This window comes from Pseudophryne corroboree, chromosome 9, assembly GCF_028390025.1.
Source record: "Pseudophryne corroboree isolate aPseCor3 chromosome 9, aPseCor3.hap2, whole genome shotgun sequence".
Classification (NCBI taxonomy): Eukaryota; Metazoa; Chordata; class Amphibia; order Anura; family Myobatrachidae; genus Pseudophryne; species Pseudophryne corroboree.
The window spans coordinates 158,537,911-158,562,933 of NC_086452.1; the positions used below are offsets into that span (position 1 = coordinate 158,537,911).

Genomic DNA, 25,023 nt, shown 5'->3' on the forward strand with positions numbered 1-25,023 from the left:
GTGGGGACTTCATCAAGAAGTTTTTGCAGAAATAAAATGTCTTTGGGGACTTCCTCAAATAGACATGATAACGTCACGCCTCAACAAGAAGCTTCGGAGGTATTGTGCCAGGTCAAGGGACCCTCAGGCAGTAGCGGTGGACGCCCTGGTGACACCATGGGTGTTTCAGTCGGTCTATGTGTTCCCCCCTCTTCCTCTCATCTCAAAAATATTGAGAATCATAAGACGAAAAAGAGTGCAGACAATACTCATTGTTCCAGATTGGCCTCGAAGGGCCTGGTATTCAGATCTTCAGGAACTGCTCACAGAAGATCCATGGCCTCTTCCTCTCAGGGAGGACCTGTTGCAGCAGGGGCCCTGCGTGTTCCAAGACTTACCGCGGTTACGTTTGACGGCATGGCGGTTGAACACCGAATCCTAGCTGGGAAGAGTATTCCGGAAGAAGTCATCCCTACTCTGATAAAGGCTAGGAAGGAGGTGACGGCAAAACGTTATCACCGTATCTGGAGGAAGTATGTTTCTTGGTGTGAAGCCAAGAATGCTCCAACAGAAGATTTCCATTTGGGCCGTTTTCTCCACTTTCTACAGACAGGAGTGGATATGGGCCTGAAGTTAGGCTCCATTAAGGTACAGATTTCGGCCCTATCTATATTCTTCCAGAAAGAATTGGCTTCTCTCCCTGAAGTCCTGACTTTTGTAAAGGGAGTGCTACACATCCAGCCCCCTTTTGTGCCCCCAGTGGCACCATGGGACCTTAACGTGGTGTTACAGTTCCTAAAATCTCACTGGTTTGAGCCTCTTCAAACGGTTGAATTAAAGTTTATCACTTGGAAGGTGGTCATGTGTTGGCCTTGGCATCTGCAAGGCGGGTGTCCGAATTGGCGGCCTTGTCTCATAAGAGCCCCTATCTCATTTTCCATGTGGATAGAGCAGAGTTGAGGACTCGTCCTCAATTTTTACCTAAGGTGGTGTCATCGTTTCATATGAACCAACCTATTGTGGTGCCTGTGGCTACGGGAGACTTGGAGGATTCCAAATCCCTTGATGTAGTCAGGGCCTTAAAAATTTACGTAGCCAGGACGGCTCGGATTAGGAAAACAGAAGCTCTGTATGCGGCCAACAAGGTTGGCGGTCCTGCTTCTAAGCAGAATATGGCTTGCTGGATCTGTAACACGATTCAGCAGGCTCATTCTACGGCTGGATTGCCGGTACCAAATTCGGTAAAGGCCCATTCCACTAGGAAGGTGGGCTCTTCTTGGGCGGCTGCCCGAGGCGTCTCGGCTTTACAGCTTTGCAGAGCGGCTACTTGGTCGGGGGTCAAACACTTTTGCAAAATTCTACAAGTTTGATACCCTGGCTGATGAGGACCTCATGTTTGCTCAATCAGTGCTGCAGAGTCATCCGCACTCTCCCGCTCGATTTGGAGCTTTGGTATAATCCCCATGGTCCTTATGGAGTCCCCAGCATCCTCTAGGACGTAAGAGAAAATAAGATTTTAAACCTACCGGTAAATCTATTTCTCCTAGTCCGTAGAGGATGCTGGGCGCCTGTCCCAGTGCAGACAAAATTCTGCAAGACTTGTATATAGTTGTTGCTTACATAAGGGTTATATTACAGTTAAGATCAGTCGTTGGCTGATACTGTTTTGTTCATACTGTTAACTGGTTACGTATATTCCAGGTTATACGGTGTGGATGGTGTGGGCTGGTATGAATCTTGCCCTTAGATTAACAAAAATCCTTTCCTCGTACTGTCCGTCTCCTCTGGGCACAGTTTCTCTAACTGAGGTCTGGAGGAGGGGCATAGAGGGAGGAGCCAGTGCACACCCATTCTATACTAAAGTCTTTAGAGTGCCCATGTCTCCTGCCTGCGGAGCCCGTCTATACCCCATGGTCCTAACGGAGTCCCCAGCATCCTCTACGGACTAGGAGAAAAAGATTTACCGGTAGGTTTAAAATCTTATTATTAAATGTGTGATTTTATCCAATCCATCCAGTTTATGTATTTGTATTACATGAAATAAAGTAGTGTTTTGTATATTTATTCCTAGACTGAGAATCTAGGAATACTAGGGAGACTGACTATCCCTAGTTTTAACTGCTGCTAGGAAAAACTGCATCTGTATAGATTCATACTTAGTATATCTGATTTTTCTTTTCTTGCCACTGTACCTCCACTAGCCTTACCTCTGGACATACTCCCCTTGTCAGAGTTAGAAGAGCAAGGGAATAAAAGAATTGGATAGTTCCCGCTGTACAACCTAGAAGGATGTGGAGCCGCTAAAAGTAATATTCCTCATCACAATTTCCTTGTAGATAAGAGGGCAAATGGGAAGAGAAGGAGCTGCTGGCTGCACACAAGGCAGAAAGGCCTAAAATCATGTACCACACACCAGGGCCCAGCAGTGAGGGATGACTGCCATGCAAATGTGACTGCCTAAATAACCTCTGTCTATTGCAGGACTTTAATGACAACCAGCCTCCATCTGACTGCCATGCATCCACTTCTCCTAAAGTTCCAATGCTAGGGTTCCCTGACACCTGCAAATCTGATACCCACACCAAGAGTAGTTAGGAGACACTTCTCTTACTGCCACAACTCCAGTGTACTCTCAGGTGCCTGTCCAAGTGTGATGGCTGGAGATGTGGAATTCATTTCCTGTGTTGGTAGTAGCAGGCATCCCCAGCTGCAACAGTGGAATAGCAATTTAAAAAGTGGTCAAAGACTGCGTAAAATAAACCTGTAACAATAAATGACTGCTAAAAGATGACATTGCATGAAGCCATACTCTACTATGAGGTCTGACAATTAAGTTCGAGAACTTGCCACAATGTGCCTGCTGTGGCAGCACTGGACAGAAACCTAAGTATTGTCTAATGACATTGACATATCAGCATTTCACAGCTGTTTTGTTGATCTACGGCAGTCTCTTCCTGGGTGGCATCTATTGTTGTCTGTGTGTGTTTTGGTGTGCTGTCGCGAGAATGTTGGAACTTGAAGTAGCGCAACGAACAAACATTACATTTGTTGTTAAAATGGACAAGAGTGGAAGCAGAATCAGAGAGCTGTTAGTGTAAGTTTTCAGGGATAATGCTATGAAGAAAACAGCAGTTTACAAGTGGGTGAAACAATTTTCTGAGGGAAGAGAAAGTGTCACTGACAGAGAGATCAGGATGACCAGATACGAGCAGAACTGAAGAAAACATTGCAAAAGTTTGTCAAATTGTGCGTGAAAATCGTTGGGTGACTGTCGGGAGCATAGCAGAACAAGTAAACATCGAAAGAGAATCGGGAAACTCTTAACTGATGAAATTGACATGAGGAAGGTGTGTGCAAAAATGATCCTAAAGGATCTAGCCAAAGAACAAAAGTACCTGCTCACACGACACTTGTCTGTGAGGGAGTTTTTAGCTAGTAAACAAATAACTGTGTTGGAACACCCTCCCTATTCACCGGATCTAGCACCCAATGACCTTATTTTCTGCTCCCGAAGATAAAGATAATGTTTAATAGAAGGCATATTGATGGCATTAGGAGTAATATGACCGGTCTGAAGGCCATTCTACAAAACCAGTTCTAAAATAGTTTTAAAGGGTTGACTAGGTGCTGACATCGGTGCATAGCTTCCCAAGGGAAGTACATTGAAGGTGACCGCAGTGATATTCAGCAATGAGGTATGTAGCGCTTTTAGCGATGAGTTTGTGAACTTAATTGTCAGACCTCGTATAACTTACATTGCAGTTAGGAAGTCATTATGCGATCCTGTACCATATGATATTGTATAAGATATCGGATCGGATCATGTGTACACACTACAAATGATGTCGAATGAAGTCTAGAAACAAAGTCATCACTGGAGTTCAAAACCACACAATGGGCCTAATTCAGGTTGGATCGCAGTAAGCAATCCAACCACAAAAAAATATGAAAAAGATGCGGGCGCATGCACAGCGCACGTCCTGCGCATGCGCCTGCATTTACTGTGGGGGAGACGCAGAAAATGTGATCGCTTCTGCCTGTCAATCAGGCAGAGGCGGGGCAGGGGGGCGGCAATGCATCATTTCCAGTGCAGAGCGTCCCGGGGGTGGGGGGGGGCTGCGGAGGCCGGCAAATGGATGGGGGCGTGATCACGGTGGCAGCGTGGCATCGCACGCAGCCTCCGTGATCGGAAACATGGCGTCAGGCTTTCCTGCGGGCGCTGGAAAGGAGGCAACCTCAATTTCTGCTAAATGCGTGGCCCCAGCATGCAAACAGAAGGATTGCAAATTCTGCTAATTAGCAGAATTTGCAGTCCTCACTGAATTAGGCCCAATATCACCTCATCAAGACTGCATGCAGTCCGACGTATGACGTTGAATGCGACCCGCAGGAGCGCGCATCGTATGTCGGATCATGTGCACACATTATGTAATATCATTCAGGACCGATCAATATTGTTCGGATCGTAAACGATATTGCATAGTGTGTACGCAGTATTAGTCTATAGGAGTATCTGATCTCAAGCAAGTCCAGTACATTTGCATTTGGAAAAATGTATTACAGTGATTAATAATTACTTGGATGCTTGTACAATATTTTGAATAAAGTCTACTTTAATATATTGTTCACTGCACAGGAGAAGAGGGGAAAAAATAACAATACACAATTCACCATACTGCCCAACAGTCAGTTGTTGTTCCAGGGGGGAAATGTATATATATATATATATTTATTTATTTATTAACTATTTGTTTTCCTAAATTGGCAACCAAAACACATCTTTTTTTCCCCATACATTTTATCCTGGTAATCACGCCAGTTTTAGTGTGCGCAGAGCTACATAAAGCAGCTCTTGTCTTCACTAACTGTTCAACTAACTGTAAACTGTTGTAAGAATTTATTTTAAATCTCCCTTTCTAGCCTAACACTGGCAAACTTTTTTAAAATATAAGTAAACGAATGACATTGACTTGACTAGAAACATCTTCTACTTCTAGCATCCGTAGTGTTACATCTGGTCTAGTGTTTTCCACACTGGACTGTTTTCGACAATGTGTGCTTTGGCCTGGAGAAGTCTGTCACGTATGTCATCAAGGTAAGGTTTGCATGTAACCTGTAATAAATTGCATATATTTAGGCACAATTTCTGATGAAGTGGGATATTACAGTGGCATTCCTCCCAACATGACCCTTTCCAGGAGAGACAAAATGCTCTGTTCCTGGACTTCCTTCTAATTTAGGATTGCTGTCACCTGCGTTGAAACACCTTTGGTATCAATTAACCTGTTCAACATAGGTGACGGCAATCCTAACTTAAGAGGGAAGTCCAGGAACAGAGTATTTTGTTCCTCCTGGAATGGGTTATGTTGGGAGGTATGCAGGGGTTCTCAAAACTCTGGACCCCAAACAGATCACGTTTTCCAGGTCACCCAGCAGGTGCACAGGTGTATTCATTACTCACCGACACATTTTAAAAGATCCACAGGTGGAGTTAATTATTTCACTAGTGATTCTGTGAGGAGACCTGGAAAACATGCACCGTGTGGGGTCCTGAGGACTGAGTTTGAGAACCCGTAGTATATTATGCACATTACATCAAACACACTTTATTGATCTAATGTGAATATTACAGTATTAATATAAAAAATATTCACACTGTAGGACATTGTTTTACCTTCTGGCAGTGCATGTTTGTTTTACGCAATTCACTTCTCTCTTCCCAAAGCCCTCCTGTCAATCTAATTTGTGTAATTATTCTTATGCAATATAATGGTTTATCAGCCAGGTGTAGTTTTATTAAGGGCCTGGACTCACATCTGCTGTAGTGGGGCCATATGGAGAGTGTGGAAGAATGCCCAGGGAAAAAAAAGAGGAAAGTGGTCATAGCCTCAACTATCTAGTATGTGCCCTTGTTAAAACAGTAGATCCAGTATTCCTATATCGTACAGTCAACTGTGCACCTACTTTTTAATGTGCCATGTAAAAATAGGATTTTAATTACCTACCAGTAAATCCTTTTCTGGTAGTCCGTAGAGGATGCTGGGGTCCACATTAGTAACATGGGGTATAGACTGGTCCCTTGGGAGCCATGGGCACTTTAAGAGTTTAATAATGTGGGTTGGCTACTCCCTCTATGCCCCTCCTACCAGACTCAGTCTAGAAACTGTGCCCGAGGAGACGGACATTCTTTGAGAGAAGGAAATACACAGATAGTGGTGAGATTCACACCAGCTCACACATAACAGAAATCGAAGCTAACCAGCTTGAAACAATTCAGTAACGGCTGAACAACAGCACTTAACCAAGTGACAATGCAGTACTTAACCAAGTAACAACACGGTACTTAACTAAGTAACAAATGCAGGAAAATGAAGCGCTGGGCGGGCGCCCAGCAACCTCTACGGACTACGAGAAAAGGATTTACCGGTAGGTAATTAAAATCCTATTTTCTGTTACGTCCTAGAGGATGCTGGGGTCCACATTAGTACCATGGGGATGTACCAAAGCTCCCAGTACGGGAGGGAGAGCGCGGAGGCTCCTGCAGAACTGATTGACCAAACTGAAGGTCTTCAGAAGCCAAAGTATCTAACTTGTAGAACTTAGCAAACGTGTTTGATCCTGGCCAAGTAGCCGCTCGGCAAAGTTGTAAAGTCGGGACACCCTGGGCAGCCGCCCAGGAAGAACACACTTTACGAGTAGAGTGGGCCTTAACGGATTTTGGACACGGCAAGCCTGCCATAGAATAAGCATGCTGGATAGTACACCTTATCCAGCGAGAAATCGTCTGCTTAGAAGCAGGCCACCCAACCTTGTTAGGATCATAAAGGACAAACAGAGCGTCCGACTTTCTGTGATGTGAAGTTCTCTTCACATAAATCTTCAAAGCCCTTACAACATCCAAGGACTTTGAAGTAATTGAGGAGTCAGTAGCCACTGGCACCACAATATGTTGGTTGATATGAAAGCCGATACAACCCTTTGGAATGCTGACGCGTCCTGAGCTCAGCTCTATCTTCATGGAAAATCAAGTAGGGGCTCTTGCAGGACAATACCCCCAATTCCGACACACGTCTAGCAGATGCTAATGCCAGCAGTGTGACCGCCTTCCAAGTAAGGAACTTGACATCAACCTCCTGTAAAGGTTCGAACCAATCCGACTGCAGGAACTGCAGCATCACATTTAGATCCCAAGGTGCCGTAGGAGGCACAAAGGGAGGCTGGATGTGCAGCACCCCTTTCAAGAATGTCTGAATCTCAGGGAGGGCAGCCAATTGTTTCTGCAAGAAATTGGACAAGGCCGAAATTTGGACTTTTATGGAGCCCAACCTCAGGCCCACATCCACACCGGCTTGCAGAAAGAGGAGAAACTGCCCTAGTTGAAACTCCACCGTAGGAAACTTCTTGGATTCACACCAAGACACGTACTTTGTCCAAATTCGATGGTAATGTTTAGATGTTACTCCTTTCCTAGCCTGTATCAGGGTAGGAATAACCTTGTTCGGAATGCCCTTCCGAGCTAAGATCTGACGTTCAACCTCCATGCCATCAAACGTAGCTGTGGTAAGTCTTGATAAGCGAACGGCCCCTGTTGCAGAAGGTCCTCTCGAAGAGGAAGAGGCCTCGGATCTTCCAACAGTAACTCGAGAAGATCCACGTACCAAGCCCATCTTGGCCAGTCCAGAGCAATGAGGATTGCCTGAACTCTTGTTCTTTTTATTAGTTTGAGAATCCTTGGGATGAGTGGAAGTGGAGGGAACACATACACTGACTTGAACACCCACGGAGTTACCAGGGTGTCTATCGCCACTGCCTGTGGGTCCCTCGACCTGGAACAGTACCTCCGAAGCTTCTTGTTGAGGCGGGAGGCCATCATGTCTATTTGAGGTACGCCCCAAAGACTTGTCACCTCTGCGAACACCTCTGGGTGGAGGCCCCACTCTCCCAGATGGAAGTCCGCTTCCCAGTTGTCCACTCCCGGAATGAAGATTGCTGACAGCATCACCGCGTGTTTTTCCGCCCAGAGGATGATCTTTGTTACCTCTGACATTGCGGCTCTGCTCTTCGTTTCACCTTGTCGGTTTATGTAGGCCACTGTCGTTACAATGTCCGACTGAACTTGAATGACCTGATATTCCAGAAGATGTGCCACTTGCAGAAGACCGTTGTACACGGCCCTTAGTTCCAGAATGTTTATCGGAAGGATGGATTCCAGACTTGACCACCTTCCTTAGAGGTTTTCCCCTGGGTGACTGCTCCCCAACCCCTGAGACTTGCATCCGTGGTTAGGAGGATCCAATTCTGAATCCCGAACCTGCGGCCTCTAGTAGATGAGAAGTTTGCAGCCACCAGAGGAGTGATATTCTGGCTTTCAGTGACAGACGTATCCTCTGGTGCATGTGAAGATGAGATCCCGACCATTTGTCCAGGAGATCTAGTTGGAATCTTTCATACTGTAGAGCCTCGTAGGAGGCAACCATCTTTCCCAGAAGGCGAATGCACTGATGAACCGATACCCGGACCATTGCCTGTATCACCAATGCTTTCTCCTCCGGCAGAAACACCCTCTGTACTTCCGTGTCGAGGATTATCCCCAGGAAGGACAGTCCACTTGTCGGCTCCAAATGCGACTTTGGAAGATTCAGGATCCACTTGTGATCCTGGAGTAAGTGAGTTGAGAGAGCAATGCTCTGTATCAGCTTCTCCCTGGAAGACGCTTTTATCAGCAGATCGTCCAGATAAGGAATTATGTTCACCCCCTGCTTGCGGAGGAGTAGCATCACCTCTGCCATGACCTTGGTAAACACCCTCGGTGCCGTGGAGAGGCCAAACGGCAGTGCCTGGAACTGATAGTGGCAGTCCAGCAGCGCAAATCTTAGATAAGCCTGGTGAGGCGGCCAGATCGGAATATGAAGGTATGATTCCTTGATATCCAGGGATACTAGAAATTCCCCCTCCTCCAGACCTGAGATCACCACTCTCAGAGACTCCATCTTGAATTTGAATTCCCTCAAATAAGGGTTCAATGACTTTAGATTCAATATTGGCCTGACCGAACCGTCTGGTTTCGGTACCCTTGTTTGTTAAGTGAGGTGGAACTGGAACAATAACATTTGCCCTTAGCAATTTTTGAATGGCTTCCTGTAGGATAGCACTTTCTGTCAGCAAAGCTGGTAAGCCTGATTTGAAGAATCTGTGAGGTGGAAGTTCTTGAAACTCCAGTTTGTACCCCTGGGCAACAATATCTTGTACCCAGTGGTCTAGGCCTGATGACGCCCAGACATGACTGAAATTTCTTAATCTTGCTCCCACCGGCCCGATCTCCAGGCTGGGAGGTCCACCGTCATGCCGAGGATTTTGAGGAAGCAGAACTCTGTTTCTGTTCCTGTGAACCTGTTGGTGCAGGTTTTCTGTATTTCCCCCGACCTCCTCTAAAGAAAGTGGAAGGGGGTTTGGAGTTGGACTTCTTAACTTTCGCGGTCTGAAAGGACTGCATGGTAGACGTAGGATAAGATTTCCTAGCAGGTGGTGTAGCTGAGGGAAGGAATGTTGACTTACCTGCAGCTGCCGTGGAGATCCACGCATCTAACGCTTCACCAAACAGAGCCTGACCTGTGAAGGGTATGTTCTCCACACTCTTCTTGGATTCCGCATCCACAGACCATTGGCACAGCCAGAGTCCCCTGCATACCGAGATAGCCATGGAAGAAGCCCTCGCATTGAGATGGCCAAGGTCCTTCATGGCCTCCACCATGAAACCTGCAGAGTCCTGTATGTGACGCAAGAACAATTCAATGTCACTTCTATCCATAGAGTCTAATTCCTCTAGTAATGTGCCGGACCACTTTACTATGGCTTTAGAAATCCACGCACAAGCAATAGTAGGCCTTAAAGCTACGCCAGTAGCTGTGTATAAAGATTTGAGTGTAGTCTCAATCTTACGGTCAGTCGCTCTTATAAAGCGGTGGACCCTGGGACAGGTAAAACCACTTTTTTTAGACAACCTAGATTCAGAAGCATCTACTACAGGTGGGATTTCCCATTTTTTCCTGTCCTCCTCAGGGAAAGGAAAGCAATGAGAACGCTTTTTGGAATCTGGATTTTTTTCTCCGAGTTTTCACAGGATTTTTTAAATGCGTTTAATTCCTTAGACGCAGGGAATGTAACAGAGGATTTCTTAGTATCAGTAAAGTAAGTCTCCTCTGCAGGCTCGGGTACCTTATCAGTAATGTGTAAAACGCCTCAATCAGAAGTTGCACCCCTTTAGCAAGGGATGTATCTCCCCCCTGCATATCCCCATCACTGCCCCCTGTATCAGAGTCGGTATCAATGTCAACTTGCATTATCTGGGCAAGAGCACGCTTCTTAGGGTAATTAATTGGGGTCTCTGAAGAGGTAGTGGGAGCTGAATACGACAAAACCTCAACAGACTTTTTCAAAACCTGTGTTTTAGTCTCATTATGAGCTATCCAAGATGAAATCTGGGATATCATTCCCCTAATAGAATCCACCCATGGGGGTTCGGATTCAGAAGGCTGAGACAGTATATCACAGTCCTGAGTACAAGGAATAGACTCTTCTGGAGAAGATACACACTCTGCAGCACAGGATACAAAGTTCTTAGACATGTTTATGTGAGCTATACAAACACACACACACACACACACACACACACACACACACACACACACACACACGTAAATGTCAGACAAAGTACCTTCAGACAGACACAGAGTATAGGGAGTCAGCCACACAGCGCCCCAGTAGGCAGTTTATACAGTAAACAGCCGGCGCTGACTTAATAGATTAAACAGTTAATATCTCACTCCCTCCCCTGTCTATAACACCCTGGCACTGCAGAGGTATGCTGGAGTTATGTGGAGGGCAGCGCTCCCTGTCAGCGTCTCTTCAGTGTGATCTGCAGGGAGAAAATGGCGCTGGTGAGTGCTGGATCCGCTCTGAGGAAGAAGCTCCGCCCCCTGTAATGGCGCGTCTTCCCTTACTTAGAGATTTTACTGGCCTGAGGTAAATCTGCAGCAAACAGTAGGTTAGACCTTGTAAGCTATACTTGACCAGTGTAGGGTAGTAAGTAAGGAAAGTAAGAGAAAAGTAGATTTCATTTTTGGGAGCAACATTACAGAAGGTATATAAAGTGATGGCACAATTTCTGGGATGTTCCTCACTTTGTGGATGGGTGCACAGCCACATTTACTCTGCAAAAATTTTATTGGCAGAGTAAACCTGAACCCGAACATCTCTACTTTTAATTAGATGTATTTTGAGCCTTCTCTGTTGTATACATTTTCGCCCTCCCATACTTTCCAAAGGGACAGCGCACATAATGCTTAAACACGTAACGCCCCCTGTACCAGTGACGCTTACACACGCAACGCCCCCTGTACCAGTGACGCTTACACACGCAACACCCCCGTATCAGTGAAGCTTACACACGCAATGCCCCCTGTACCAGTGACGCTTACACACACAACGCCCCTTGTAGCAGTGACACACACGCAACGCCCCCTGTACCAGTGACGCTTACACACGCAACGCCCCCTGTACCAGTGATGCTTACACACGAAACACCCCCTGTACTAGTGACGCTTACATGCACAACGCCCCCTGTACCAGTGACGCTTACATGCGCAACGCCCCCTGTACCAGTGATGCTTATACAAGATGCAATGCCCCCTGTAGCAGTGACACTTACACACATTATGCTGCACAGTCACACATACACCACATACACACATGCACATACTGTACATACATTACATACACACATATACACAGATACTGTATACACACACATACTGCATACATATATATATATATATATATATATTTCTCTAACGTCCTAGTGGATGCTGGGGACTCCGTAAGGACCATGGGGAACAGACGGGCTCCGCAGGAGACATGGGCACTTTAAGAAAGAATTTAGATTCTGGTGTGCTCTGGCTCCTCCCTCTATGTCCCTCCTCCAGACCTCAGTTTGAATCTGTGCCCGGACGAGCTGGGTGCTGTTCAGTGAGCTCTCCTGAGCTTGCTGTAAGAAAGTATTTTGTTAGGTTTTTTTATTTTCAGGGAGCTCTGTTGGCAACAGACTCCCTGCATCGTGGGACAGAGGGGAGAGAAGCAGCCCTACTCTCTGAAGCTAGGTCCTGCTGCTTAGGCTACTGGACACCATTAGCTCCAGAGGGATCGTACACAGGATCTCACCCTTGTCGTCCGATCCCAGAGCCGCGTCGCCGTCCCCCTCGCAGAGCCGGAAGACAGAAGCCGGGTGAGTATGAGAAGCAAAGAAGACTTCGAAATCGGCGGCAGAAGACTCCGTTCTTCACATGAGGTAACGCACAGCACTGCAGCTGTGCGCCATTGCTCCATACACACCTCACATACTCCGGTCACTGTAAGGGTGCAGGGCGCAGGGGGGGGGCGCCCTGGGCAGCATATGGACCTCTGTTGGCAAAAGTAAACATATATACAGTTGGGCACTGTATATATGTATGAGCCCCCGCCAAAAAGATATGTATTTTAGCGGGACAGAAGCCCGCCGTCGAGGGGGCGTGGCTTCTTCCTCAGCACTCACCAGCGCCATTTTTTCTCCACAGCTCCGCTGAGAAGAAGCTCCCTAGGCTCTCCCCTGCAGATCACGGTAGAAAGAGGGTAAAAAGAGAGGGGGGCACATAATTAGGCGCTAAAAACACAAATACAGCAGGTACTGGGTTAACATTAAGTTACTGTGTTATTCCTGCGCTGTCTCACCAAAGGGCCTTGTGGGGGAACTGTCTTCAAAAAGAGCATTCCCTGTGTGTGTGGTGTGTCGGTACGCTTGTGTCGACATGTCTGATGAGGAAGGCTATGTGGAAGCAGAGCGGGAGCAAATGAATGTGGTGTCTCTGCCGACAGCACCGACATCTGATTGGATGGATATGTGGAAGGTTTTAAATGATAATGTTAATTCCTTACATAAAAGGTTGGAAAAAGCTGAAGCCTCAGGACAGTCAGGGTCCCAACCCATGCCTGATCCTATGTCGCAGAGGCCGACAGGGTCTCAGAAGCGCCCACTATCCCAAATTATTGACACGGATACCGACATGGATTCTGACTCCAGTGTCGATTACGATGATGCAAGGTTACAGCCAAAATTGGCTAAATCCATCCGTTATATGATTATAGCAATTAAGGATGTGTTGCACATCACAGAGGAAACCCCAGTCCCTGACAAGAGGGTTCATATGTATGGGGAAAAGAGGCCGGAGGTAACCTTTTCCCCCCTCACACAAGCTAAATGAGTTATGTGAAAAGGCTTGGGAATCTGCAGATTTCCAAAAGGATTCTTATGGTGTATCCTTTCCCGCCAACGGACAGGTTACGCTGGGAATCCTCCCCTAGGGTGGACAAAGCTTTGACATGCTTATCCAAGAAGGTAGCCCTGCCGTCACAGGATACGGCTACCCTCAAAGATACTGCTGATAGAAAACAGGAGGGTACCCTGAAGTCCATTTATACACATTCAGGTACCTTACTGAGGCCGGCAATCGCGTCGGCTTGGGTGTGTAGTGCTGTAGCAGCATGGACGGATACCTTATCTGAGGAATTTGATACCTTAGACAAGGATACTATATTAATGACCCTGGGGCATATTAAAGACGCTGTCCTTTATATGAGAGATGCTCAGAGAGACATTAGCCTACTAGGTTCTAGAATAAATGCTATGTCGATTTCTGCCAGAAGGGTCCTGTGGACTCGGCAATGGACAGGTGATGCCGACTCAAAAAGGCACATGGAGGTTTTACCTTACAAGGGTGAGGAATTGTTTGGGGAGGGTCTCTCGGATCTGGTCTCCACAGCTACGGCTGGAAAGTCAAATTTTTTGCCATATGTTTCCTCACAGCCTAAGAAAGCACCGTATTACCAAATGCAGTCCTTTCGATCACAGAAAAACAAGAAAGTCCGAGGTGCGTCCTTTCTTGCCAGGGGCAGAGGAAAGAAGCTGCACAACACAGCTAGTTCCCAGGAACAGAAGTCCTCTCCGGCTTCCACTAAATCCACCGCATGACGCTGGGGCTTCACAGGCGGAGCTAGGCCCGGTGGGGGCGCGTCTCCGAAATTTCAGCCACAAGTGGGTTCACTCCCAGTTGGATCCCTGGGCAATAGATATTGTGTCTCAGGGATACAAGCTGGAATTCGAAGAGATGCCCCCTCACCGATACCTCAAATCGGCCCTGCCAGCTTCCCCCTTAGAGAGGGAATTAGTGTTAACTGCAATTCACAAATTGTATCTTCAACAGGTGGTGGTCAAGGTTCCCCTCCTTCAACAAGAAAAGGGTTATTATTCGACCATGTTTGTAGTACCGAAACCGGACGGTTCGGTCAGACCCATATTGAATTTAAAATCCCTGAACATGTACCTGAAAAGGTTCCGGTTCAAGATGGAATCGCTGAGAGCGGTCATTGCAAGCCTGGAAGGGGGGGATTTTATGGTGTCTCTGGACATAAAGGATGCATACCTTCATGTCCCCATTTATCCACCTCATCAGGCGTACCTCACATTTGTGGTACAGGATTGTCATTACCAATTTCAGACGTTGCCGTTTGGTCTCTCCACGGCTCCGAGAATATTTACCAAGGTAATGGCGGAAATGATGGTGCTCCTGCGGAAGCAGGGGGTCACAATTATCCCATACTTGGATGATCTCCTCATAAAAGCGAGGTCAAGAGAGCAGTTGCTGATCAGCGTAGCACATTCTCTGGAAGTGTTACGGCAACACGGCTGGATTCTAAATATTCCAAAGTCGCAGTTGGTTCCTACGACTCGTCTGCCTTTCCTGGGCATGATTCTGGACACAGACCAGAAAAGGGTTTATCTCCCGATAGAGAAAGCTCAGGAACTCATGACACTGGTCAGGGGCCTATTAAAACCAAAACAGGTGTCAGTGCATCACTGCACTCGAGTCCTGGGAAAGATGGTGGCATCATACGAGGCCATTCCCTTCGGCAGGTTCCATGCGAGGACCTTTCAATGGGACTTACTGGACAAATGGTCCGGATCACATCTTCAGATGCATCGGTTAATCACCCTATCCCCCAGGGCCAGGGTGTCTCTCCTGTGATGGCTGCAGAGTGCTCACCTTCTCGAGGGCCGCAGATTCGGCATTCAGGACTGGGTACTGGTGACCACGGATGCAAGCCTCCGAGGGTGGGGAGCAGTCACACAGGGAAGAAATTTCCAAGGTCTGTGGTCAAGTCAGGAGACTTGCCTTCACATCAACATCCTGGAACTAAGGGCCATATACAACGCCCTACGTCAAGCAGAGACCCTGCTTCGCGGTCAACCGGTTCTGATTCAGTCAGACAACATCACCGCTGTGGCTCATGTAAACCGACAAGGCAGCACAAGGAGCAGGGTGGCGATGGTGGAAGCCACCAGAATTCTTTGCTGGGCGGAGAATCACGTCACTGCACTGTCAGCAGTGTTCATCCCGGGAGTGGACAACTGGGAAGCAGACTTCCTCAGCAGGCACGACCTCCACCCAGGGGAGTGGGGACTACATCAAGAAGTCTTCGCACAGATTGCAAGTCGGTGGGAACTACCACAGGTGGACATGATGGCATCCCGCCTCAACAAAAAACTACAGAGGTATTGCGCCAGGTCAAGGGACCCTCAGGCGATAGCTGTAGACGCCCTGGTAACACCGTGGGTGTTCCAGTCGGTCTATGTATTCCCTCCTCTTCCTCTCATACCAAAGGTGTTGAGAATCATAAGAAAAAGAGGAGTGAGAACAATACTCATTGTTCCGGATTGGCCAAGAAGGACTTGGTATCCAGATCTGCAAGAAATGCTCACGGAGGACCCGTGGCCTCTTCCTCTAAGACAGGACTTGTTGCAACAAGGGCCTTGTCTGTTCCAAGACTTAGCGCGGCTGCGTTTGACGGCATGGCGGTTGAACGCCGGATCCTAGCGGAAAAAGGCATTCCGGATGAGGTCATTCCTACGCTGATAAAGGCTAGGAAGGACGTGACGGCTCAACATTATCACCGTATATGGCGAAAATATGTTGCATGTTGTTAGGCCAGGAATGCCGCTACGGAGGAATTGCAGCTGGGCCGTTTCCTTCACTTCCTACAGTCAGGAGTGACTTTGGGCCTAAAATTGGGTTCCATTAAGGTCCAGATTTCGGCCCTACCCATTTTCTTTCAAAAAGAGCTGGCTTCTCTACCTGAAGTTCAGACGTTTGTTAAGGGAGTGCTGCATATTCAGCCCCCTTTTGTGCCCCCAGTGGCACCTTGGGATCTTAACGTGGTGTTTCCTGAAATCCCACTGGTTTGAACCACTCAAAACGGTGGAATTGAAATATCTCACGTGGAAGGTGGTCATGCTACTGGCCTTGTCTTCGGCTAGGCGTGTGTCAGAATTGGCGGCTTTGTCGCATAAAAGCCCCTATCTGGTTTTCCATGCGGATAGAGCAGAGTTGTGGACCCGTCCACAATTCCTGCCAAAAGTGGTTTCATCTTTTCATATAAACCTACCTATTGTGGTGCCTGTGGCTACTCGTGACTTGGAGGATTCAGAGTTGCTTGATGTGGTCAGGGCTTTGAAGGTTTATGTAGTCAGGAAAACAGAATCTTTGTTTATCATGTATGCTTCCAACAAGCTTGGTGCTCCTGCTTCAAAGCAGACTATTGCTCGCTGGATCTGTAACACGATTCAGCAGGCTCATTCTGCGGCTGGATTGCCGCTGCCAAAATCAGTTAAGGCCCATTCCACTAGGAAGGTGGGCTCTTCTTGGGCGGCTGCCCGAGGGGTCTCGGCATTACAGCTGTGCCGAGCGGCTACTTGGTCAGGTTCAAACACTTTTGCAAAGTTCTACAAGTTTGATACCCTGGCTGAGGAGGACCTTGAGTTTGCTCATTCGATGCTGCAGAGTCATCCGCACTCTCCCGCCCGTTTGGGAGCTTTGGTATAATCCCCATGGTCCTTACGGAGTCCCCAGCATCCACTAGGACGTTAGAGAAAATAAGATTAATCTTACCGGTAAATCTATTTCTCGTAGTCCGTAGTGGATGCTGGACGCCCGTCCCAAGTGCGGACTTCTTCTGCAATACTTGTATATAGTTATTGCTGCAATAAGGGCTATGTTATTGTTGCATAAGGGTTGCACTGATGCTCTGTTGTTGTTCATACTGTTGACTGGGTAAGTTTATCACGAGTTATACGGTGTGATTGGTGTGGCTGGTATGAATCTTGCCCTGGATTTCCAAAATCTTTTCCTTGTACCGTCAGCTCTTCCAGGCACAGTTTCTCTAACTGAGGTCTGGAGGAGGGACATAGAGGGAGGAGCCAGAGCACACCAGAATCTAAATTCTTTCTTAAAGTGCCCATGTCTCCTGCGGAGCCCGTCTATTCCCCATGGTCCTTACGGAGTCCCCAGCATCCACTACGGACTACGAGAAATAGATTTACCGGTAAGTAAAATCTTATTTTATATATATATATATATATATATATATATATATATATATATATATATATATATATATATATATATATAATATGAGACATTCCTATAACATGAGAATCCCTCTTCAGCCACAAGAAAGAAACCAGCACACCAGCAATAATCAATCCAAAAGAAGCTCTATTTCAGCATGGCAACAGTCAGAGTTGAAACCACATTATTTTCCAGTAAGGATAAACATGATACATCACATGTCCCTCTGGTGAAAAGGAGAATCCTGATCCCCTCTGCCCAACAGCTGTTTCGATGTCACCATCTTCCTCAAGGGCATCCATACTAACACTGAGCCAAACGCTGCCATTTATCCACAGCCTGACGCCTGTCAACAACCTCATAATCCCACTCACCTGTCCATACTAACCACCGCCACCTGAGACCAGTCACGTCCGCACCGCTCAGGGCCGGAAGTCCCCGTCTTGGAACGCATTCAGTCCGCAGTGGAACGCACTTCCTGTCCCGGCTTCCGTCACGGGAGCACCATACATCCGCATGCATCCGCATGACGCGGCCGGGCGCTCACGTGAGCCAGTCCAGTGCGTGTGTAAAAAATTCACCTAGGCAACCGGGGTAAACAAAGCCTTCTCATAATATAGGCTCATCTAGAACCATACTTTGGTTATCACAATGCTGAGATCCCAATATACCCGTAAACCTTAATGTGACAGGGACTGAGGCATGCCTGACAGGCGCCACACTGCGGAACCTATGTCGGATCAATACAGAACCCAAAATCAACAACAGAAAACAAAATCAAAAAAAGCATACATGACATTATATACATACAGTTCTTTATATATATATATATATATATATATATATATACACACATACATACATACATACATACATACATACATACACACAGATACTGTATACATATACGGTCACACACACTTTCACTCTTTCCAGCCACTTACAGTACATAAAGAAGTCTGACAACTCGTCCTCCTGTGTTTGCAGGCTGCAGCCTGGTCCTGTGTAGCTCCACCCCTTATTCCCATGTACCTCCACCCACCACGCTGCACTGTGAGTGTGTGACAGGGGAGGGGGAGAGGACTCAAGGAGGCTTCATGATGCCGGCGCCGCTGCATGTCATAGAATGTGACAGGCGCAGCAGCCGACATCAGCAGGGGAACTTAGCACTGGGATGCAGAGCGGGGAGAGCGCCTCTCCCAGCCTGGTGCCTACCTGCTTTGCATTTACTTACCTTAGTCCCAAATGTTTCAACCTTACATGATTAATTTAAGAAATGTATTCTAAATATTACATGTAGTGATAGGGCTGGTTCTAAGGTTTTAGGAGATTCTCCACTACCTCTGCATTGGGTAAGGGCCGGCTATAAGAACCCAACATGGGTTTAATGCTCCTTGGAATCTTTTACCTGTGTGGGTGCTATAACTTGCTGGAAAGGGACGTGTATCAAGTTATAACACCCTAATGGGTAAAATGCTTTGAGGGGCATCAAATCTGTTTTGGGATTTCAGCATCTACACTGTGAGGTTGATACACAGTACTCACTGTACACATAATGAGTGTCTACTTCATGACTGCATACCACTCAAACCTACTGTAGGTGTACTTCTTCTTAGCAGAGCCTCTCCCAAGAGAGGAGAGTTGCATTAGACCAGTGCAACCCCAAGGCACTTTGCAGTACGCATTCAGTGCACTTTAAAAGTGAGATAATGGTGGTCATTCCGAGTTGTTCGCCCGTTGCCGATTTTTCAGTCGCACTGCTGATCGGTGAGTGATTGACAGGAAAGGGGCGTTTCTGGGTGGTAACTGAGCGTTTTCCGGGAGTGTGCTAAAAAACGCAGGCATGTCAGGGAAAAACGCGTGAGTGTCTGGAGAAACTGGGGAGTGGCTGGCCGAACGCAGGACATGTTTGTGACGTCAAACCAGGAACTAAACGGACCGAGCTGATCGCAATCTAGGAGTAGGTCTGGAGCTACTCAGAAACTGCAAGAAAATATTTAGTAGCAATTCTGCTACTCTTTCGTTCGCTATTCTGCTAAGCTAAGATACACTCCCAGAGGGCGGCGGCCTAGCGTTTGCAATGCTGCTAAAAGCAGCTAGCGAGCGAACAACTCGGAATGAGGGCCAGTGTACAGCAAACGTAAATGCAAGCAAAGTTAACATAGTAAAATATAACCTTCACATATTAAACTTACCTTTGCTATAGTTAAAATGCTTTTAACTATATCTGCGCTATTATGGGCAGGAATTATTCGCAAATTACTTCCAAGGAATCTATTCAATAAATAGGAAAACAAAGTATATTTAATATGTAGAGATTGATTTACACAGGGAGCATAGTATTAAAAAGTCAATGACAAGGTTATGAAAATTATGGGTGATTAACACATTCTCTACTGAATTCACACCCAGAGGTGGCGGCTTCTAAAAACCTGTGCTTCCAATCATGTTTATGCATAAAATTTAAAAGGGTAACGAATTTACTAGTAAAACACTATTCGTAAAAGCATTGCCGTTTTACATTTTGTGCACAAAAACAATTGGAAGCACTGGGTTTTTTAGAACCTGATGCTTGGTAAATAATCCCCCTAGATTCACCGTGTGGATTTCTGTTCAGTAAGTTATTGGTGACCTGCAGATCTGTGCACTCCAACAGGGATCGAAATCCTCAAACAGCTCTAGAACACTGCTATTTCACAAAGCCGCGCACTTTGTAGCCAGAGGCCAGCAAGCATAAAACTGAGCATGCAGCTAGATGAGTGATATTGCTGTGGACAATACCTGTGATGATTCCCCTGTAAATACCACCAGTTCCTGATAAAGAATAGAAGTGAGAATACAGAACAATTAATGGGGCAGATGTATTAAACCTGGGAAAGGGATAAAGAAGTGATAAAGCAGTGATAAGCGCAAGGTGATAACGCACCAGCCAGTCAGCTCCTAATTGTCATTTTTCAAATCCGTAATGATTGGCTGGTGCGTTACCACCTTCCACTTATCACTGCTTTATCCCTTCTCCAGGTTAATACATCTGCCCCAATAGACTTTATATGAAGCTTTTTATGGATCCACATGGTTTTTCCTATGTTTACAGTATTATTTGCATACTGGCCAGTGACTGTAATACATACTTATGTTCAGTATACAGCCCAATGCTTGGCATATTTTATTTATTTATTTATTAACAGTTTCTTATATAGCGTGATGATACAATGATAAGACAAAACTGGGTAATAACAAACAGAGGTAATCTTACAATCTATGGGGAAATAGGCATTGATACACAAGGATAGGGACTATCGCATAGTTGACCACTAGATTGCAAAGGTTCTTGGTGGGCTGCGTGATATCACATCACAGCAGTGATGTACCAGGGTCAGGAGGGAGGGAGAGTGAAGAAAGAAAATATGTGTGGATATGTGTGGACTGTACTGTGGGGATATAATTGGATAGGAAAGTTTGTGAAGGTAATGTGAGCGGTTCTGGAATTTGATAAGCTTGTCTGAATAGGTGAGTTTTCGGGGGAATGTTTGGAGACTAGAGGAGAGTCTTATTGTATGTGGTAGTGGATTTCACAGAGTGGGTGCAGCCCGAAGAAAGTCCTGTAATCGTGCATGGGAGAAAGTAATGAGTGTGGATGAGAGACATAGATCTTGTGAAGAGCGAAGGGGCCGGGTTGAGAGATATTTGAAGATAAGCGAAGAGATGTACATTGGTGTAGTTTGGTTAATGGCCTTGTGTGTGAGTAAAAGTATTTTATATTGAGTACAGTAGGATACAGGTAGCCAATGGAGGGACTGACATAGTGGGTCTCTTCTTAGTAAGACCAGTTAGGAGACTATTACAATAATCAATGCGGGAGATAATGAGAGCATGGATTAGAGTTTTTGCAGTGTCTTGTATGAGGTATGATCGTATTTTGGATATGTTTTTTAGATGCATTTAACATGATTTTGAGACAGATTGAATTCGGATAACTAAGGACAGTTCAGAGTCAAGGATGACACCTAGGCAGCGAGCTTGTGGGGTACGGTTTCAACAGTGATAAAAATATCAGGTTGGTAACTACTATTGACCGGTGGAAATATTTTAACTGTTTTGGAAATCTTAAGTTTGAGGTGACGAGATGACATCCAAGATGAAATGGAAAAGGCATTCAGTGACACGGCCCAATACAGTTACAGATAAATCAGGGGAGGATAGGTAGATTTGAGTATCATTTGCGTACAGATGACACTGAAATCCAAAAGAGCTGATTAGTTTCCCAATAGATGAGGTATAGATTGAGAAAAGCAGAGAACCTAAGACTGAGCCGTGCAATAGACTTTAGACTCAAGACTAGAGTACAAATTCCATATAATTGGTATTAATCCCCCATGTTTATTTTCCTGTCCATTGTATTAATGGGTTGTGGATGGAATCCCGACGGTCGGAATCCCGAAGGTCAGAATACCGACTCCGGGATCCTGGCCACCAGAATGCCGGCAGTAGGGCGAGCACTAGAAAGCACCTTGCAGGCCCAGTGGCTCACTGCACTCACCACAGGTTCTATTCACACTCTATGGGTGTCGTGGACACCCACGAGTGGGAATAGCCCTGGCGCAGCTGTCAGCATTCTCGGCGGTCGGAATCCCGGCATCGGAATTCTGACCGCCGGGGATATTAACTATATCTCGTATTAATGATCAGTGTATGCATGATGCCCAGTGTATTGCCCCATTATCTCAACTTACCCTGTTATCCCATAAAAGACAACATTTATCAAGCAACATTTAAACAAAATCACAGGATTTTCATAGTTTCTTTTGCTGGTGATCTTGCCTATCAGTATGTGTCCTCCCCTTCACTAAGTGGCTGTGGTAAGTAGTATCACCAAGTAGCATTGGGCCCTTTCTGGTACACCTGGCCTGTGGATTAGTTTTTTCCGTCACATGGTTAACTATATTATGAACTCCATCGATGGCAACATCAATACTTATCATCAATTGTTGGAATCCACTGACAGAAAACCATTGATGGTTCAAACCATCAATGAGTGACATGTGACGCAGGTAATCAGAAAAGACGGGCGTGGATTAGCAGCTGTGCTATGGAGTGTGTGCCTAACAATCCGCCATTATCCTTTGTCACCATTATATCTCTGGCATTAGTTTTTTTTGCAGACCATTGATTTTAAACCATCAATGTTAACTTAATGCTGATGGTCAACCCTAGTGTGAATACCATTAAAGATAGTAAGTTACAAAGCTCTCATAGATATTTGTCTAGATATAATAGTGCCCCATTACTGTATATTATCCTTTTTCCACACCTTTGGCAGTCATTTCTTCATAGTGTAGTGATATATTTAGTTACTTATCTGTCATGTTCTTTTCTTGGTCCAATGTAATTCATTTGTTTAAAAAAAACTTTAAAGACGGGACACTCAAAAAGGTACCCAATGCAAAGTGAGTTAATGTACAGTGGGGGTAATTCAGAGTTGATCGCAGCAGCAAATTTGTTAGCAGTTGGGCAAAACCATGTGCACTGCAAGGGGGGGGGGGCAGATATAACGTGCAGAGAGAGTTAGATTTGGGTGGGGTGTGTTCAAACTGAAATCTAAATTGCAGTGTAAAAATAAAGCAGCCAGTATTTACTCTGCACAGAAACAAAATAACCCACCCAAATCTAACCCTCTCTACAAATGTTATATCTGCCCCACCTGCAGTGCCCATGGTTTTGTGCAACTGCTAACAAATTTGCTGCTACGATCAGGTCTGAATTGGCCCCAGTATGCCCTCCTATCTAAAAGCCCATATAGACGGGCCGATGCAGGAGAGATGTGTGCTGAGCGAACCGCTCAGCACACATCTCTCCCACCGCTCAGCGCAATCTGTGCTGAGCGTGCGGGGGGAAACGGGGGGGCCGCTCACTTCACCCAGCGGGTGAAGTGAGGGACCCGCTAGATTGGCCTGCATGCAGGCCAATTTAGCACCAGCGATAGCGATGCGCGGGGCTGCGCATCGCTATCGCTGTAGGGGGTACACACGGAACGATCATGCTCAAATTCTAAGCAATCTAGTCAGATTGCTTAGAATATTGCTCCGTGAGTACCCCCATTTACAGACATACAGCAAAGGGTGTGGTATGACAATGTCAAATTATTGACATTCGTCCTGTAGACCCCGATGTAATGTTGACATGTTAGAATGTTGACATATTATCCGTGGTGCCCCAGTAGTGACTTATCTGCTCCTTGCAGCGGCTACAGCACAACTTCCGCGTCCCTGTGGGCATGTGACTGTGATCAGAGATGTGGTACTCCAGCATTCCGGTAAGTATTCCCTAACCCTCCCACCTGCAGCCTAACCCTAATGTTGTCATTCTGACAATGTTGGTGTGTTGCTTGTAGACATTTTTACAATGTTGATACCATAACTTGACATTGTGATTGTAAATCCCATCTTAATGATTAGATCCCCCAGCAAATGAGTTGCAGTCTCCTTGTCAGATCCAGTTAACCTGTTTTTGGAGTGTGGGAGGAAACCTATGCAAACAATTGGAAACTCCACGCATAAGGGCCATGACTGGCAACTGACCTCCGTGTCGTGAGGCAATAATGCGAATTACTGCACTATTCTGTTTCCCTGTACACTTTCCCATAGTAAGTGTGGCACAATAATATATATTGCTATATATTTGAAACCGTAAGGGGGGAATGTAATAGGGTGTGAGAATCGTAGAGTGAGAGATTTTGGGAACATTCCCCTGATTTTTTAAAGTGGCAATCATTTACATGGCAAAATCAACCTGGTTTTGCCATGTAAATTATTGCCACTTTATAAAAAAAAAAAAACACAGGAGAACTCTTCCAAAATATCTCACTTTAAGTGTCAGAAAATCCAAATTGTATAAATGAGTGATTCCCAAACATGGTCCTCAAGGCGGGAGGCAGTCAACTGACCGCCTGTCGGGATCCCAGCGATCAGGATACCGATGCCGGAATCCCGACACCTGCTGAAATACCGGCAGTCGGAGTCCTGACCGCCGGTTGGTTACCCCTCCTGGGTGGTGGTCCACGCCACCACCCGGAGGGGAATAGGAACCTGTGGCAACCTAAGGTAGTCACCGGGACCGAAGCGTGGCGAGCCCACGAGGGGACACGCTGCGCTCGCTGCCGGGATCCCGTCTGTCGGGCTCCCGGCGTCTGTCTCCTGACCGCCTGGATCTCGTACTGATCCCTAACAGTGTAGGTTTTAGGTATAGCCATGCTTAAGCACAGCTGGTCTAACCAAATTGACTGAGGTACATGGATATACCTAGAACCTGGACTGTTGGGGTGCCTTGAGGACCAAGGTGGTAATTCAGACGCAGCAAATTTGTCAGCAGTTGGTCAAAATCATGTGCACTGCAGGTGTGGCAGATATAACATGTGCAGAGAGAGTTAGATTTGGGTGGGTTATAATGTTTGAAATATATATCCCTATACCGTATATATTATGGTATAGATGGAAGTGCTCATTCCCTGGTTCTGATCTAGGGAGGTGTGTTGGGTTTTGCTTCTAAAAGATGT

General features: G+C 46.2%; 1 protein-coding gene across 1 annotated transcript in view; it reads right to left on the reverse strand.

Moving 5' to 3' along the window:
- Positions 1-4,591: 4,591 nt before the first annotated feature.
- The window catches only part of C9H1orf146 (chromosome 9 C1orf146 homolog), a 150,460-nt gene continuing 130,028 nt past the window's right edge, over positions 4,592-25,023 (reverse strand). The window contains exons 5-6 of the mRNA XM_063938750.1: positions 19,667-19,745; positions 4,592-5,092 (exon numbers count right to left, since the gene is read on the reverse strand). Of these exons, the coding sequence (XP_063794820.1) occupies positions 4,988-5,092; positions 19,667-19,745 (184 nt within the window). The 3' untranslated portion in view covers positions 4,592-4,987. The remainder of the gene's footprint in view (positions 5,093-19,666; positions 19,746-25,023) is intronic.